This window comes from Corella eumyota, chromosome 1, assembly GCF_963082875.1.
Source record: "Corella eumyota chromosome 1, kaCorEumy4.1, whole genome shotgun sequence".
Lineage (NCBI taxonomy): Eukaryota > Metazoa > Chordata > Ascidiacea > Phlebobranchia > Corellidae > Corella > Corella eumyota.
In genome coordinates, this window is record NC_137490.1 from 6,619,896 (window position 1) to 6,637,482 (window position 17,587).

At 30.1% G+C, this 17,587-nt stretch overlaps 3 protein-coding genes across 4 annotated transcripts; 1 reads left to right on the top strand and 2 right to left on the bottom strand.

Annotated features, from left to right (window-relative positions):
* Window positions 1-1,333: 1,333 nt before the first annotated feature.
* LOC145750544 (atrial natriuretic peptide receptor 3-like) lies at window positions 1,334-6,055 on the top strand. Its single transcript, XM_082566643.1, has 11 exons — window positions 1,334-1,602; window positions 2,602-2,970; window positions 3,436-3,572; window positions 3,836-3,982; window positions 4,238-4,386; window positions 4,504-4,639; window positions 4,730-4,824; window positions 4,892-4,946; window positions 5,021-5,077; window positions 5,208-5,343; window positions 5,526-6,055. Exons 1-11 carry the CDS (start codon window positions 1,334-1,336, stop codon window positions 5,677-5,679), a joined length of 1,704 nt encoding a protein of 567 aa, XP_082422769.1. The 3' UTR covers window positions 5,680-6,055.
* Window positions 5,565-9,583, bottom strand: LOC145749951 (coiled-coil domain-containing protein 174-like). 2 transcript variants are annotated; one of them, XM_082565848.1, is made up of 10 exons: window positions 9,441-9,583; window positions 9,204-9,306; window positions 8,694-8,772; window positions 8,183-8,249; window positions 8,049-8,100; window positions 7,739-7,844; window positions 7,332-7,461; window positions 6,979-7,121; window positions 6,551-6,788; window positions 5,565-6,474 (listed from the first exon to the last, which is right to left on the bottom strand). In XM_082565848.1, the coding sequence occupies exons 1-10, from the start codon at window positions 9,535-9,537 to the stop codon at window positions 6,074-6,076; spliced, it is 1,416 nt and encodes a 471-aa protein (XP_082421974.1). In that variant the 5' UTR covers window positions 9,538-9,583; the 3' UTR covers window positions 5,565-6,073. The 2 variants fall into 2 exon arrangements, with proteins under 2 accessions (XP_082421974.1, XP_082421982.1); XM_082565856.1 differs by lacking the exon at window positions 9,441-9,583 and having other exon boundaries at window positions 8,694-9,075; window positions 9,204-9,272.
* Window positions 9,584-9,877: 294 nt separating this feature from the next.
* On the bottom strand, window positions 9,878-17,538 carry LOC145763650 (uncharacterized). Its single transcript, XM_082575154.1, has 12 exons — window positions 17,180-17,538; window positions 16,902-16,948; window positions 16,542-16,667; window positions 16,397-16,458; window positions 12,766-16,270; window positions 12,608-12,663; window positions 12,075-12,103; window positions 11,807-11,855; window positions 11,452-11,600; window positions 10,946-11,138; window positions 10,630-10,736; window positions 9,878-10,286 (listed from the first exon to the last, which is right to left on the bottom strand). Exons 3-12 carry the CDS (start codon window positions 16,615-16,617, stop codon window positions 10,106-10,108), a joined length of 4,407 nt encoding a protein of 1,468 aa, XP_082431280.1. The 5' UTR covers window positions 16,618-16,667; window positions 16,902-16,948; window positions 17,180-17,538; the 3' UTR covers window positions 9,878-10,105.
* Window positions 17,539-17,587: the final 49 nt, after the last annotated feature.

A 17,587-nucleotide genomic window follows, 5' to 3' on the forward strand; every position in this document is an offset into this window, starting at 1 on the left:
TTTAGTATTTCTCCTATTTTTCCTATGTAAATCAATAGGAACGACAGTTATTTCGTTTTGTAATCAGATTTGCATAACTAATAATATTGAGAAATAACCACAACGACTTATTAAAAATTCAGAAGCGTGAATCAAAACGGAAATCAAATTATCCTTGAACTATTTATCGGCCTAATTTTAACAGAAAATCCATAACACATAATATCGGTACAAGGCTAACACGTACACTTGTTGTTGTAATATAAAAACAAATAATATTTACAACCACACAGGGCGAAATAAACAATTTTTTATGCGTTGACCGACGCTCTGTAACTGATTACTTCACGCACTGCTAGTATATGTGAACAGTTATTGACAAACTAAAATCTGTTTCACCCACGCGTTTTACAAGTTGTATCGAAAAAACAATTAGAATGATTTGATATCAAAGAGATTACGTATATAAATAAAGAAAGTGCCAATTATTGGCTTACTGTAACCGCGGACCAGGAATTTTATAAAAACACTGAAGTACGCGTTTTTTTCTACTTGTTTATAAATCGAAACTATAATTGGGTTAGAGGAGGTTATTTTCAACCGAGAAATCTATTTTTATCGTGTGGTAAGCGCTTTTTAAGCAACTCGGATAAAAGGACCACTTAAGAATATAGACAGGTTTTAAATAACGTGTTTACCAGCGTTTCTTTAAATTTGCTTCATTTTAAAAGAATTTGTACAATGAACTACTTAAGTCAGAAAATGTTTGATATATTCTTGACCTAATATATGGCAATTACAGCTTTTTCAGTTTTGGAAACCCCGGAATTAGTTGCGGATTTTTTTTTCGGTAATTGGGCGCCAGATTCTTCGTTGCCGGCGGGTACTCAGCGTGCATCTATTGTGACAAACCTGCCGTCTATTGTTCGCTCATAATGACAAACAGAAGACACAACTTTCTGTCAGGGCCGAGAGATATACATGAGTCATAAAACAAAATTTGATTTGCTTATTTTTCTGCCCACACAAATAGAGAAAACCATAAAAAAAAACTAATTAAAACAGAGTGTAGCAAAAAAGAGAAAGTTCAATGCGATAAAACTGTAATCCTTAAACCAAATTAGGACAAATCGAACGACAACTCGCAGTACTTAAGGTGTCTGTGAGCTTAATGTATTGATTTGTACACATTAGTTGTTATGCAGGAATAAGAAAAAAAATTTAAAATGCAAGCTAGTCTGGCAGGCAGTCTGTAAGTTTTTTGCGAAAATTAAAAGGTGCTTTATATTTTAGGGCTTTTACAATGATTTGTTAAAATCAGAACACATAATAGATTTTTTACCGATAACAAACAATGTACTTTCAAGTTATAATATCATGTATCTGGGCTTTAACTTTTGCTTACCTAACTCAAGCAACAACAGAAGAAAAATCAAGTTTACAAGTTAGATCAAAAAGTACAACTGCACAATTCCCTATCAACATCGTAGTTTTTGTTCCAGAAGGGGAACCGTATATGTTCAGAAAAGAACTGGTAGCTCCCGCTGTGACATACGCAGTAACATCAGTAAAAAACAGCCTGCCTTACACGCTAGAAAATGCAACATTTAACGTCATTTATCGGTAAGTAACTACAATATGTTTTGCATTGTCTGCAGGCTGACAGGTGTCAATTGTTGTTTGTTGTAACTATCGGGTTGTATTATTGCGAATAAAGGAACTCAATTAAACAGATTCACAATTCTCACTAGAGATTGGCATCGCACATCGCAATACCTTTGATGCCATTTCTAGTATTATTAGGAGAAAAGGGTAATTAATAAGGACGCAATTTGACTGACAACAAAACAAAAATATTTTTTATTGAAACCCGTAGAGACACACATATTGGGAAAACCAATCAAAAGAAGACATAAATATTTTTTTCTGTCTTATTTCTAATTGTATACCATTAAACAGTACATATGTAGGTCCAACAAAATGTGTATTTGTAATATATTTAAATATAGCTTTACATGTAGTTCCTAAAACTGTAATATATCAAGTTAGAGGATTTAAATGTGCAAAACTTGTACAAGATAAATTAACTTAGCCTACTATGACAAGCAGTGAACTTAATTTGCTCAGGTTCTTAGGAAAAATCGATTTTTTGGGGGATTAACGCTTTAAGATGTCGAAGTAAAACAAAATACACTAACTTAATTATTTATGATTAAGGGTTAAATTAAACTTGTAAATCAGGAATTGTGTTAAATTTAGATTAATAATTGAAAATATTTCCATTTTTAAATAGCCACAAACTCAAAGTATATAATCACTTTTATTAAAAGCGTGTTTTTACAAATTGCCTTGCTTTATACTTATAATAAATACACACATAACTTTTTTAAGGTGTGAGTTAAATCAAGAATCAAAAGTTATAATACCTTTAGAAATGTAGCGCAAATCGTTTAGACAAACAAAATTTGAAAAAGGACTTGACGGAATCAAAAAAACTCCCTAAATTGAAACAGCCACAGATATAAAATCAGATTCCAAATAACTTAAAATAAATTTTGTTAATTTAATAAATTCCACTTTCAAACCAATGTTGTGATTAAATTAATTTTCCTAATTTTACAGAAACTCAAGTTGCAGTCAAAGGGCTGCTGTCGAGGCGGTCGATTTGTATTACAGCCTATGTACCTACAACCAATCAACCAGGTTATGTCATCTTCAAACTCCAACTGCGTTTATCGGGCCAGCCTGCAACGAGGCTACATCCATCTTGGCCGTATTCGCAGAAAGGTGGAATATTCCGATTATAACAACAGGGGCTAGAGCCTCGTGGGTGGTGCCCAGCATAAAAAATCCTACTCTGACCCGAATGTCGGCGTCGTACGTCGATTTTGCGTATTTTATTCAAAACATTTTCAAGCGCGTTCAATACGGATTCAAGTTTCCAGTTCATTTGATTTACGAAAACGCCTACCATGCCAAGACTACGGAAAGGTAAACTACCATATTTGACTTTTCTGTGACGTACAAAAGCTATACGATATCTTGAACGTTGCTTATTTAAATCCGAAAAGATTTCGCAAATCTTATTAAAGTGGCAATTTTTTCGTGTAAAATTTTTTCAATTGAACTTTAAATATTTTAAGTAATGTAATGTCATGGGTGCGTAATCACGACGCTTTAATGATTTTATTTACCTTATTACAACAACTATGAGGGAGTGTCAATTTCGTGATAATAGGTACAATGTATCAATTAAATTATAAGACGTTTACACTTAACGCAATACGTAAACAAAGTGACGACATTTTTTAAGTAAAATAACGTTATTTTTGTAGCCAAAACAAGTATAGGATTTTTATACAATTCTGTAAAATAATTTTTTAAATATTAAATACAAATTTTTTTTTCAAAATGAAATTAAAATTTATTATTTTTTAATTTGTTTTAAATGCACAGAGAATGTTATGATCTAATGGAAGCCGTGCACGCCGTGTTCACGAAATATGACATCCTATTAACGGTTGACGGACCCTACGTAATTGAAGGAGGCTACAACCCCGACACGTTCGTACGAAGACTTGGAAGCCCAAAAGGTAATAAACTGATATGTGATTATATTTCAAAAGTAGGTGTAATAAATATGGCAATAAAAAATTTATGTAAGCCAATATCAGAATGGAAGCTTTAAAGAGATAGATGTTTAAAAATGTTTGGTAAAAATTAAAATCAAAAATAAAGACCACAAGATACAATAAAAAAAAATTCAAATAAAAATCAAAAAATTTAACTAAAGACCTGACCTATTTAAACATTGTCACAAAATCACACAAATCTAAAAATTGTGATTTTTTTACAGCTGTTTTAATGTGTGCCAGTGGTGAGACAGTGCGGGAAGTAATGTTAAGTGCATTGGACGCAGGAATAGCCGACAAGGGCGAAAATAATTGGTTCGTGGTGGATCTACATAACGAAACTCATTACGGGCCCGATGCTTGGAAGCGAGGTAGGTTATAATAGTGTAGCCTTTTAATTAACGTGGAAATATTTATAAAGCGACTGTTTTTTTTTATAAATGTAATTGCAACAAATATCACATATGCATACATAAAAATTTATGCGCATTATAAACCCTTCTAACTAGTATAAAAGTATTCTTGTACTTTGGGCAATGCATATATTTTTTCTTTATCAATCAATTAGAATTACAGCTTAAGCTTGCTATGATCTTTGTTTTATTTCCTTTATTGTGTTTTCGTAGGTGACAGTTACGATGCGCACGCCCGCATGGCCTACCAGGCTCTTAAAATATTCACCCTTCGAGTTTCGACGTTGCAAAAGTTTCAAAATTTTACACAGTCAATGCTTGCAGAATACGAACAGATCAACGTACCAAAGAGAGACCGACAGGTTAATCCTTTTATGTAAAATCTTGAACGGTTAAACAAATTACATTTTTTCAGTACAGAAGATTTCTATCTCTCTCTTTTTTCTAGTTTAACCTAACAATAAAATTGCTTTTTTAAGGTCAATGGTTATATTGAAGCCTTTCATGATTCCGTTTTACTTTATATACATGCTCTACACCAAACTTTGCTGCAAAATCATAGTTCGATGGACGGCCAAACTATTTCAAAAAACATGAGAAACATAACTTTTGAAGGTAAGTTTTGACATACCATATTGCCCAAAGTATATTATGCCCTAGGAGCCCATAAAAAGTTTCTAAACTTGATATGCTTGTTAACTTTAGGGATTGCTGGACCAGTATCACTTGATCTATATGGGGACCGAATGGGGGATTACAGCATGCTTGCAATGACTGACTTTGTCAGCGGAACGTTTTCGGTAAGTCGAGTAAACAATGAGTGTAAAACATAAACAATTTTTTTAATATGCTATTTTTTGTTTTTAGAAAATTTTTGATTTCGTTGGAAAACCTTGGAAGTTTAGTTTTTTGCCAACAAAAGGTAAATAAAGATAACAGAATATAAACGTTGTTAACTAATTAACTATACTTTATTTAAATAAGTTTATGTCTTAGATGATTTTGTTGAAGAAATCAAACAAGAATCTTTATTGAAAACAACTGAAACTAAGAGTAAGAACAAAACAAGTTTAAATTTAAGATTACAAACAAGCTATTTTACAATTTAAATTTTATACCAATCGTAAAACTCTGCGTTATACGATAAAGTTTGCCTAACCTAAATCTTTATTTTGCATTTTAGTTAACGATTTAAAGTCGTCGATTAATGAAATAATAAACTCGCAAAAAGAACAATCTAGCGGCCTTCCTATCATTTCGTGGATAATAGCTGTGATATTGCTTTGCTGCTTGTTTGTCGCAGGTCCTATTTGTTACAAGTAAGTTATCTAGCAAAAATTAAAAAGATAAATTCAATCTTAACTGACTTTATATTTTTTGACATTTTTATTAAATTAACGACTGTAAGCTAAGTACCAACAAGCACAATGATGTTAGATATAACAATCAATATCGCTTTGGTATTATATCTAAAATTTAAATCAATTTATGATAATTTCAGAAAGAAATGTGCGGCCCACAGACCTATGAGTAGAGACGGTGTAGCTAGCACCCCGTACTTTAACGTCAACCAACAGGAATCCATAGAAATGCCATTACGAGAAGGGTCCATGACAACATGCATGACTGCGATAGACGAGGACATTAAGGCTTAGACAGTCGGATTTTTTTATATTGGGGTACATGTACAAACCTTTTTGTGCTGGATTTTTCTTTCTTTTTGAGCTGTATATATTGTATTGTTTAAGATAAAGGGTTGTAAACATTTATATTCAAAAATTATAGCCGAGTTATACGAGTCGTCCAATTAGGAAAAATACATTGTATATTTTTTTTCGTGTGTTACGGATTTTATTTGGTGTAACCTCTGAACCTATTTGTTACTTATTTTATTCGTAGCTTGAATTTTTTTACTTTTATACAGTTTTCTGTTTTATATTTTTAACTTGTTTCAATTCTCAATGTTTAAAACAAGTGCGTACTGTTTCAATATTTATTACCGAAAAAAATAAATAAAAACTTTGATTCTAGTCACAACTTTGGGACCTTTTATTCGCTAAACGCCGACTTAGCAATCAAAGTTTTACTGGGTTTTTGCTTGACCGTTATTTTTATAGGCTTATTTGCGGGTATAAACGGTTTTAATTCTTCCAACTTGTCTTCGTTTTCTGATTTAATTTCTGTTTTAACCTCAGTTGTTTGAGGTATGGAATTTAGTGTTTCCAAAACGCGCTGAATTCTATCGGCATCAGAATGATTAACACTGGGTTCATTATTAACGGGAAACCCTGTTTTCGTTTGAAGAGGCTCGGACATTTCCTTGGGTTTTCGTTTTTTAATTTGTTCAGGGGGATAGTAAAATGTTGGGGGTGCAAACTCAGATGGCCTTTCTTCGCGTGGGTTAACCCAGCTAGGGGGTAATTTCGGGGCAGAAGCAGGAGTCCAATCATCTATAAACGACAAATAAAAAAAAAATTTAATTAAACTTGAAAATTAAACTGAACTTAATTTAAAATGATCACAAACCTTTTCCTTTGTCCCATTCTCGGGTTTGTGACGTCGAACTCGATGACGTCACTTCAACAATTGATGACGACGCTTCTGGCATCGATGATGTCACAGTTTCATCAGATTTTTCGTTTTCCGTGATTTTTTCTTTGACTTGAATAGGTTCTAATAACTGTGGGGGAACTTGCTTACCCTGAGCTTGCAACTGTTTTATTCGTTTCTGTCGAACTTTTTCTAACCTAGATTGCAGAACACTCTGTGTTCAACAAAAATATTAGCAAAGGTTATTACAGGTAAGTTTAATACCCACTACCGCTATAGCCATTTCAAAATATATTTTTAACAGTCTACAGTTTACAGTTTTTATATTTTTAACAGTCTACACCACATTAACAATAACTTAAGGACAATACAAAATTTAAAAATATTTTTTTTAAAAAATTTACATTTTGTTTTTCTTTTTTCTTTTTGTTGAGAGTTTTTTGTTTTTCAGTTTCTTCTCTCAGTTGATGCAACTTCTTCATCTGCTCTTTTCTTTTTTCTTCCTCACCGGAGAAAGTGTAATATCCAACACCGAGCTCTCTAACCTCTAAGTAAAAAAGCGATTTTCAGTATTTAAAACAAATTACAAACATTAAAAAACAGAATATGTTACTAATTTAACATTAATAAACTATCAAGTATAGTTTTTTATATTTACAAAATATTTTAAATTTAATTTATTTTATATTTAGGTTATTAGTGCAAAATTAAAAAAAATAAATACAAAATATTAAAGTACGTTAGCTAAAAGACTTACCATTAAAACGAAGGTTTTCGTAATGAAGAGGACCTCGCTCCATCTCTTCTCTAACTTCCTCCTCCCATTTTTCTCTCTCCTCCTCCCTTCTCATGTCATCCGACATCAGTGACTTACTACTTGAACTTATCTGTGTGGATAACATATTTTGGAATAAAAACATTATTTAATGTTCTATTAGGTAAAGCATATACTTTTTGAATCAATATGATTTAAAAAATGTTAAATCAAAGGTGACCAATTTCAAACAAAAAATTAAAACTAATAAAAAGCATTTTATAAATTTAATTGTATTTTACAATTTAATTGTAAAAATACAAAATTTAAGTTATCAAAATATACATAAATTTTTTAACGTTCTATTATTATAAGTTAATAAAAAAATTGTAAACAAAAAAAATGTTTACGTTTGGGTTACTTTGTCCATCCAATTTTTTGTCCAACCTCTGGTAAAGATGAAGCTCTGATTGTAAACAAGTTCTTGTTCTACCAAGAGTATCAACATATTCCACCCTTGATATAAACAAAAAATTTTTAAACTTTATTGGAAATTATGTATGTTCAGTTTTTATCTATAAAAAAATGTTAATATTAATTAAAAAAATTGTCTAATAATTCAACAGTTTTTTTTTTAAATCTAAATTTTATGTATAATATATACTTTAATAATGTGTTTATATTTTATTTATAACGTATTTAAAAATAATATAAGCATACCATTCATCCTTTATTTTTGTTTCTGGTTGTTCAAGTTCTTTATCTTTTTCACCTTATTAATGTTACACAATTAATTTAAAAGTTGCCTTTAAACAAATAAAGAATATAAAATATTAATTAAATATGTGACTAACTTTGTTCTGTTTGTCTTTTATCTCTCCATGCATCAACTGATTTTTGCTCAAAATCTACTAAAAACATCTAAACATAAACAAAACTATATTCATTTCTGCAAGCAAAGCCATTAGTTCAGTTTGTGACTATAAATACTCACTGATAATAGTTTTTTTTGTATATATATTTATCATCAATGTGGGAAGGTCCAATGTGCTACATAAACATAAAGTAACATCCGTTACTCCGACCCAGTCTCGAGTTGCCTTTAAGCAGATTGGGATATTATAGAGATTACAATTGCCCGGTAATTATGCTGATGATTAAGTGCTGGCTCAGCAGGAGTTTATACTGTTTATAGCGCATTATTCAAAAGCGCTACAACATGAGAGCAGTGGGGATTAAACCCACAAACTCATGGTGGTGTAGCGAGTGTTCTTGCCACTACACCACGCTGCCGGTCATTCTAAAATACCTGCTTAAAATATTTACTGATTTAAAAATGCATTTCAAATTAAAAGATATTTTTACCTCAGAATCTTCTTCATTTATTACCATTTCACCAGATACCATTTTATCATACATTTTCGATTTTGCTTCCAGAATAGTTCTTAAATAATATAACAAAACATTATTTAACTTCGAACAATTATATTTGCTATACAACAAATCCTTTTTTATTTTAATTTGTCCTAGTAATAATGTTAAAGGTGTAGTGGTTAAAAAAGTTCTAACTACTTATGGGTTTTGCTGAAAACATGCAAGGTCAATAACTCAAAAATTGACATAAAAAGGCATAACTTTTACTAAAATTCGTAGGTTATAATCAATTAAGATGTTTAAATCTTTGGCGTAAGAAATTGAGTTTTGCAGTATACCTACTACTGGTTCAAATTTTCCGTTTATTTAAACCCTAAACCATAGTTACATTTTTAAAAGAATAGTTACATTTTTAAAAAAAAATAAATAAATAAAAAAATAAAAACAAGACGCTGGAACTTACTTTCTAACCAACTATATTTTAAATTTTATACTAGGTACCTAACTTTATCTTCCTTATTTTCATTTTCAGATTTGTATTCTAAATCTCGTTGATTCCGTTTTTCAATGCCTCGATTTTTTTTTAACCAGGATGTTGAAGAAGCTTTAAAAATTATTATTGTAATTTTTAAGAATGTATTGACAAATTGATGTTTTGTTGAAAAAATGTGACCTATTTACAGATTTTGAGAATTTTAAGCAAAGTAGATAAGAGAATAAATAAATAAGTTTAACCACCTGATTTCTTTGCCGTTACATAAGAATTGTCGCTCTTCGACTTTAGGCCGTCAAATTCTTGTTTAGTTTTCAATAATTCTGCTTTTAGGTTTAACATAGTCCAAAATATATCTTAACAAACCATCCTAAATAACATACATCCACGATACAGAAAACAAAATTATGAAACTCGTGGGGGATTTACCTTTCTAATGGTAAAAACTTTTAAAACGTGCAAGCACTTTTTTTACAGTTGGTTATCCTCCGATAACCGATTAAACGTTAGTGTTAAGTTTTTAACCAATAGGATTATTAAAAGTTTATTTCAGGGTGATTAAATAAGCACTGGTTTAACCTTGGCGTTATTACCATAAACCAGTAAGTAACTTAAATTTTTAAGCATCTCAACCAAAAAAATTTCTATTAAAGCAAAGATTTTTTAAAAGAAAACTACAGAACATCAAGCACAAGTGTATTTTTAACAGTATGTAGTATAATAACAACAACAAAAACAATGTATGTAATTTAAAGCAAAAAAAAAATAAACCGGTAAATATGCAACAACATTTTAACAAGCTATATTGTCAATAACTCAAGTTTAAAATATATATTGCTATAATAAACCACTCTCTAATCACCACTTCAAACGCCAAACAAATACCAACAAAGCAATGACTAAAACAAGCTTATTTTAAATGCGCAAACATTTCTTCGCATAATTTTAGCAGCTCTTGCTTTTCGTTATCTTTTTCGGCGATGCTGGCAGTTACAGATTTTACCTCCAACTCTTGCATTTTTACCTTCGCCTTCATTCTTGAAACTCTCTTAGTTGATTTGTCTTGTTTTTCATTTATTGTTTTTGGAGCACTATAGAAAATATAAAAATATATATTTTTTTCTAATAATACCAGAATTTTTAAACCTTAAATATTTTTAGATCTAAAGCCCATAGTACATATATTCCAATAGTGAGCAATGCAAGTTCATTGCCCACTAATTGCCCGAATGCAATTTGCACTATTACCTTTAGCCTAACTTGCCCTTAAATATAAATTAACTTTCAATACCATAAATTGACTCAATCTACTACCCTGCTTGCTCTAACTCTTGGCAATTGGGAAAAATAGTGCCACTGCCAAATATAGGGTTTTAGATTGATTGGGCTTTATTTGTTTATGTTATCCAAATTTATAACAAAAACTATAAGTACCTTTGTTGTACTTCTTTTAAATCTTGTAGAGATGAAAGATGAAGATCATAAGCATTTTTAAAACATTCTCTTTCATGTTCTAATTTTTCTTTAGTTGATGTTATCTCCTACAATAATTGAAAAAATACATATAAAAAATATGAAAGTGTCTACTTATATATTTGTAAAGTACTTCTTTATAACTTAGTTTAATGTTGTATGTTACAAATACAAAAAAAAATAAAAACAACATTTTACCCCCAAAAAATATATATATACATTCACAAAAAAAAGGCAATGTTACTTTATCAGTATCATATTAACTTTCACCATCTACCTGTTTGTCTTCGGCTAAAGTAGGCTTCAGTTTGTTAATCTTATCATAAGTGTATCCAATTTGATCAACAAGCATGGCTATAGTTGACGAGGTTTGTTCTTGTGCCACTGCTGAGATGTCGTTGCTACGTTGTAGCATTAAAACTCTTTGTTCTAAAGCGCGTTTAGACGATTCCTCTTCGGCAAGTAAAAACCTAATTAAAATGCAAATATAAGCAAATAATTATAAAAAAATATTTAATGAAAAAATAAAGTTGTTATCCACAGAAAATTAAAATATTCAAAGACTTCTGTCAATTAAAAAATTAAGTTTCTTTATAAAATAATTATGAGCAAATAAATTAAAGTGGGCCAAGTTAGCTACAGTTTGGCAGTAAATTTTTCTACATCAAAATTATGCAATATTAAGCCTTTAATAGCCTATAAAAATATAACATAAACACAATAATTGTTTTTTAAATATCTAAACAAAAAATTTTAAAAATTATCTTTAGCACATTTGCTTACTTGAGGTTGTTTAGTTGTTTTTCTTTTAGTTTTTTTTGCAGCAACAATTTTTTTTCCTCAGCTTTTAATCGTTGCAGCTCTTCTGCTGATTCATCTTCGTGATCAATTAATTTCATTGTTGGTACAGCAGACAATGGTGTTCTGGTGGACTAAATATTTAAAAAAAAACAAATTAAAAATTAGTATAATTTAATATAGAAAAAATAAATATTTTTTGAATATTACGATCGATTGTAATTTAAAGATTGCTTAATGTTTATGTTTAAGTAATAAATCATGTGTTAAATTACTTTACATATTATAATAAGTATCATAATTTTTTTTAATTGGGTAAAAAATAAAATGGTAAAATTACCTCAATTGTAACATTATTAAGATATTGCTCCATCTCACCATTCAGATTACTAAAATTAAAACAATCTAATTTAAAACTATATCTCACATAAATTATTCTAAATATATTGACAGCTATTGAATTTGGTAAGTAGAATAACTGAGTTTCAAGTTAAAAAAATTTAAAACTGCAAAAAGATTTATTTACCCTAAATTTTTAAATTATATATAGGCAATACAATATTTTTTGATTAACATATTTTTACTAATCATAATCTACCAACACTTACCTAGTGTTGCCTTCCAAAATGTATTCGCCCTAAAATAAATAAATCCATTTCAGTTAAACTAAACATGTCTGTTGCCAAGTGAAAAAAAAAACAAACTACTAAACTAAACCAGGACTTGTCCAATTTCATAGTAAATACCACAATCACTTTAACAAACACAAACTTTCTTGTCAAACAAAAAAGGTACGCGAGACTCTTATTAAACAAATAAAACCACTCTCTCCTTAGCGCTGATAGGTAACAACCATTGTTAGGTTTCTATTGAAAGTGGGTAAGTACTAGTTTTTAAACCCAGAGCTCATTGTTGTTTAAATTAGGACAAGATAAAGAATATATATAATACAATGCACAAGAAGTCAAAATCCAGCAATATTTTAGTAGAACAGGAAGAATATATAAAATATTTATTTCAACTATTTTTTATAGATTTTACAGTTTTAGTTTCTATGTGATAAAAAATAATTTAGATAAGTCTGTATAATTCTCTGCTCAGTGCACTTACAGTTTAACTTACAAGTTTGATATTTACTCACCTGGGCATCTTTGTTATCACTCCAGAATTGATTCCAATCTGGGGATTTTACATCATCTGAAAAGGTAAAAAAATACATTAAAAGTTAACATTACGTAAAACAAAAATAAAATTAAAAAATTTTCATATTTGTACAAGTAATATAAGGCTACCACATACCTTTCAAAGAAACCTTTTGTTTTTTGTTTGATAATTGTTCGACTGATTGAGGTTTCATAACAGATGTACAAGCAATGGCATTTTCATCTACTTCTGTACTAAAATTCTTCTCTGCTTTCATTAATGGCTTAATCACTTTTGACTTAGTTGGACTTAAAAATACATTGTCGGTCATTTCCTTTAGAATGTTGGAATTATCCAAATTTTGAGGTACTTCAGTTTGCTTTTTGTACAAAAATTTGTCAAATTCTGGTTTGGTGTTAGTTGGTGAATTTAACAAAGTTTTCTTTGATTGAAAAGGATTAAAATTAGGATCATCCAAATTCTCTAAATTTGTTGGTGCTGCTGGTATTACTGGAATTTTAACATCTGGTTCTGTTTTGGTTGGTGAATTTAGCAAAGTTTTCTTTGACTGGAATGGATTAAAATTGGGATCGTCGAAATTATCCAAATTTGTTGGTGCTGCTGGTTTTTCTGGTATTTTCACATCTGGCTTTGTTTTGGTTGGTGAATTTAACAAAGTTTTCTTTGATTGAAAAGGATTGAAATTAGGATCGTCCAGATTATCCAAATTTGTTGGTGCTGCTGGTTTTTCTGGTATTTTTACATCTGGTTCTGTTTTTGTTGGTGAATTTAACAAACCTTTTTTTGATTGAAAAGGATTAAAATTAGAGTCATCCAAATTAACCAAATTTGTTGGTGCTGCTGGTTTTACTGGTATTTCCACAGCTGGTTCTTTTTTAGTTGGTGAATTTAACAAAGCTTTCTTTGATTGAAAAGGATTAAAATTAGGATCATCAAAACTATCCAAATTTGTTGGTGCTGCTGGTTTTACTGGTATTTCCACAGCTGGTTCTGTTTTAGTGGGTGAATTTAACAAAGATTTTTTTGATTGAAAAGGATTAAAAATAGGATCATCCAAATTATCCAATATTGTTGGTGCTGCTGGTTTTTCTGGTATTTCCACAGCTGGTTCTGTTTTAGTTGGTGAATTTAACAAAGCTTTCTTTGATTGAAAAGGATTAAAATTAGGATCATCAAAACTATCCAAATTTGTTGGTGCTGCTGGTTTTACTGGTATTTCCACAGCTGGTTCTGTTTTAGTTGGTGAATTTAACAAAGATTTTTTTGATTGAAAAGGATTAAAAATAGGATCATCCAAATTAACCAAATTTGTTAGTTCTGCTGGTTTTTCTGGTATATTTATATCTGGTTCTATTTTGGTTGGTGAATTTACCAAAGTTTTCTTTGACTGGAATGGATTAAAATTTGGATCCTTCAAATTGTCCAATTTTGTTGGTGCTGCTGGTTTTTCTGGTATTTCCACATCTGGTTCTGTATTGGTTGGTGAATTTAACAAAGTTTTCTTTGATTGAAAAGGATTAAAATTAGAATCATCCAAATTGTCCAAATTTGTTGGTGCTGCTGGTTTTACTGGTATTTCCACAGCTGGTTCTGTATTAGTTGGTGAATTTAACAAAGATTTTTTTGATTGAAAAGGATTAAAAATAGGATCATCCAAATTAACCAAATTTGTTAGTTCTGCTGGTTTTTCTGGTATATTTATATCTGGTTCTATTTTGGTTGGTGAATTTACCAAAGTTTTCTTTGACTGGAATGGATTAAAATTTGGATCCTTCAAATTGTCCAATTTTGTTGGTGTTGCTGGTTTTTCTGGTATTTCCACATCTGGTTCTGTATTGGTTGGTGAATTTAACAAAGTTTTCTTTGATTGAAAAGGATTAAAATTAGAATCATCCAAATTGTCCAAATTTGTTGGTGCTGCTGGTTTTTCTGGTATTTCCACATCTGGTTCTGTATTAGATGGTGAATTTAACAAAGTTTTCTTTGACTGGAATGGATTAAAATTGGGATCGTCCAAACAATCCAAATTTGTTGATGCTGCTGGTTTTTCTGGTATATTTATATCTGGTTCTATTTTAGTTGGTGAATTTAGCAAAGTTTTCTTTGACTGGAATGGATTAAAATTGGGATCGTCCAAACAATCCAAATTTGTTGGTGCCACTGGTTTTTCTGGTATTTTCACATCTGGTTCTGTTTTGGTTGGTGAATTTAACAAACCCTTTTTTGATTGAAAGGGATTAAAATCAGGATCATCTAAATTGGTCAAATTTGTTGGTGCTGCTGGTTTTTCTGGTATTTCCACATCTGGTTCTGTTTTAGTTGGTGAATTTAACAAAGTTTTCTTTGATTGGAAAGGATTAAAATTAGGATCGTCCAAATAATCCAGGTTTGTTGGTGCTGCTGGTTTTTCTAGTATTTTTACATCTGGTGTTGTTTTGGTTGGTGAATTTAACAAACTCTTTTTTGATTGAAAGGGATTAAAATTAGGATCATCTGAATTGGCCAAATTTGTTGGTGCTGCTGGTTTTTCTGGTATTTCCACATCTGGTTCTGTTTTGGTTGGTGAATTTAACAAAGTTTTCTTTGATTGAAAAGGATTAAAATTAGGATCATCTGAATTGGCCAAATTTGTTGGTGCTGCTGGTTTTTCTGGTATTTCCACATCTGGTTCAGTTTTAGTTGGTGAATTTAACAAAGTTTTCTTTGATTGAAAAGGATTAAAATCAGGATCATCCAAATTGGTCAAATTTGTTGGTGCTGCTGGTTTTTCTGGTATTTCCACATCTGGTTCTGTATTGGTTGGTGAATTTAACAAACCTTTTTTTGATTGAAAAGGATTAAGATTAGGATCATCTAAATAATCCAAATTTGTTAATGCTGCTGGTTTTTCTGGTATTTTTATATCTGGTTCTGTTTTGGTTGGTGAATTTAACAAAGTTTTCTTCGATTGGAAAGGATTAAAATTAGAATCGTCCAAATAATCCTGGTTTGTTGGTGCTGCTGGTTTTTCTAGTATTTTTACATCTGGTTCTGTTTTGGTTGGTGAATTTAACAAAGTTTTCTTTGATTGGAAAGGATTAAAATTAGGATCGTCCAAATAATCCTGGTTTGTTGGTGCTGCTGGTTTTTCTGGTATTTTTACATCTGGTTCTGTTTTGGTTGGTGAATTTAACAAAGTTTTCTTTGATTGAAAAAGATTAAAATTAGGATCATCCAAATTGGCCAAATTTTTTGGTGCTGTTGGTTTTTCTGGTATTTCCACATCTGGTTCTGTATTGGTTGGTGAATTTAACAAACCTTTTTTTGATTGAAAAGGATTAAAATCAGGATCGTCCAAATAATCCAAGTTTGGTGGTGCTGCTGGTTTTTCTGGTATTTCCACATCTGGTTCTGTTTTGGTTGGTGAATTTAACAAAGTTTTCTTTGATTGAAAGGGATTAAAATTGGGATCATCCAAATATGCCAAATTGTTTGGTATGGTTGATTTTTCACTTTGAAATGATTCCTTTTTAGTTGGTGAATTTAACAAGTTCAAGTTGGTACCACTTAGTTGAAATTTACCACTGGTTGATAAGCCTGTATTTAAGGGCCCATTAGAAACAGATTGGCCAACATCATTTGAATACCCTTTTAAAGTCTCCTAAAATAAAGGTAAAATATTTATAAGTTTTTTTTAAATGTATTATCTCTCTTCTCTTCTATATATCTACTAAAAATTGATAGTTAGTGTGTAGGTATGTACTAAAAACATTTTATTTACGCTCACCTCAATTGTTAAAGTTCTATTCCCTTCATCGCTGTCGTTGTTCGCTTCATTAATAGAATAATCTGAAAATAAAATCTAGTTACACATTTATTTTAGGTAATGAGGCGATTTTTACGATAATACAGTCAAAAATTAATAAGCTTACACATAGTTGTGTTATCGGTCATTGTTTTGTGAAATGTGCTTTCGGTATCAACGTACTCTTCATGCTCTAAAGACATCAAACCAAAGTCTCCCCCGAGATTTTGAATTAGTTGTTCCAACTCAGCATCTAAGAATATTTAAACAGCTGACAAGGTGAGCTATTACCTTTTAGAGATTAAATTTAGAATTACATTGCCTAACCTATATATAATTCTCATAGTACAACAACTATCATATCTAAATCATGTATAGACAAATCATACACATAAAAAATAACAATCTTTATGGTAATTAATAGATTGTGGCAATGCAATTAAAAAAATACCAAAAAAGTTTAATGTTTTAATTAAAAACTACATACCCGTTTGAGCCTTTGTTTTTTTAACAGGCAATCTGCTTGGCAAATCACTAAAAGATAAAGGTTTAGATTAAAAACCTAATTATCCAACAATTTTGATGTAACTTAAAAACACTTTTATAAAAAAACAAAAAAAATGTTTGCTAAAATATTACGTCAAAAGTGTGGAATGTTAATGTAACAAAAAACGTTAAAAAATAACACATTTTCTAGAAATAATTATAGCTATTAATTATCTCAAAAAAAACTTTTAGGTAATGAGCACACAAAAAACAACATACCTTAAGTGTAAAAGGTGTTTGTGCAAAGTGCAGTTAATAAAGACAAGTGTTTTTCTATAGAATTACAAAAACTAATAACACTTTATATATAATACTTTTAATACCATGAAATATTGGTTTCAAAACTTAAACAGACTATGAAAAGGTATTCATCAAAAACAGTCACTTAAAATTGTAAAATTTGTTTTAAAATATTAACACAAAACATAAGAGAAAATCCACACAGTGTATAACACTTTTGTGATAAGATATGTTAATATCCAAGTTAATTCAACCTTGAACAACTGGAGTAGTTAGTAGGATTCATTGTAGTTTTCTAATTACAAGCCTTTTAAACATTCAAAACTTTATTAACTCAAAATTTCTAAATATAAAAAATAAAAGTTAGAAATAAAATCACAAACATAC

Excerpts from the sequence above, each read along its gene's own strand:
- LOC145750544 (XM_082566643.1), top strand. The coding sequence starts at position 1,334 with ATGTACTTTCAAGTTATAATATCATGTATCTGGGCTTTAACTTTTGCT. Across the intron at positions 4,640-4,729 it reads GAGAAACATAACTTTTGAAG|GGATTGCTGGACCAGTATCA; the intron begins GTAAGTTTTGAC and ends TGTTAACTTTAG. Across the intron at positions 4,825-4,891 it reads TTGTCAGCGGAACGTTTTCG|AAAATTTTTGATTTCGTTGG; the intron begins GTAAGTCGAGTA and ends TTTTGTTTTTAG.
- LOC145749951 (XM_082565848.1), bottom strand. The coding sequence starts at position 9,537 with ATGTTAAACCTAAAAGCAGAATTATTGAAAACTAAACAAGAATTTGAC. Across the intron at positions 9,307-9,440 it reads TGTAACGGCAAAGAAATCAG|CTTCTTCAACATCCTGGTTA; the intron begins GTGGTTAAACTT and ends TAATTTTTAAAG. Across the intron at positions 6,789-6,978 it reads AGAAAAAAGAAAAACAAAAT|AGTGTTCTGCAATCTAGGTT; the intron begins GTAAATTTTTTA and ends TGTTGAACACAG.
- LOC145763650 (XM_082575154.1), bottom strand. The coding sequence starts at position 16,617 with ATGTCTTTAGAGCATGAAGAGTACGTTGATACCGAAAGCACATTTCAC. Across the intron at positions 16,459-16,541 it reads GACCGATAACACAACTATGT|ATTATTCTATTAATGAAGCG; the intron begins GTAAGCTTATTA and ends TTTTATTTTCAG. Across the intron at positions 11,856-12,074 it reads ATTTTGGAAGGCAACACTAG|TAATCTGAATGGTGAGATGG; the intron begins GTAAGTGTTGGT and ends TTTTAATTTTAG.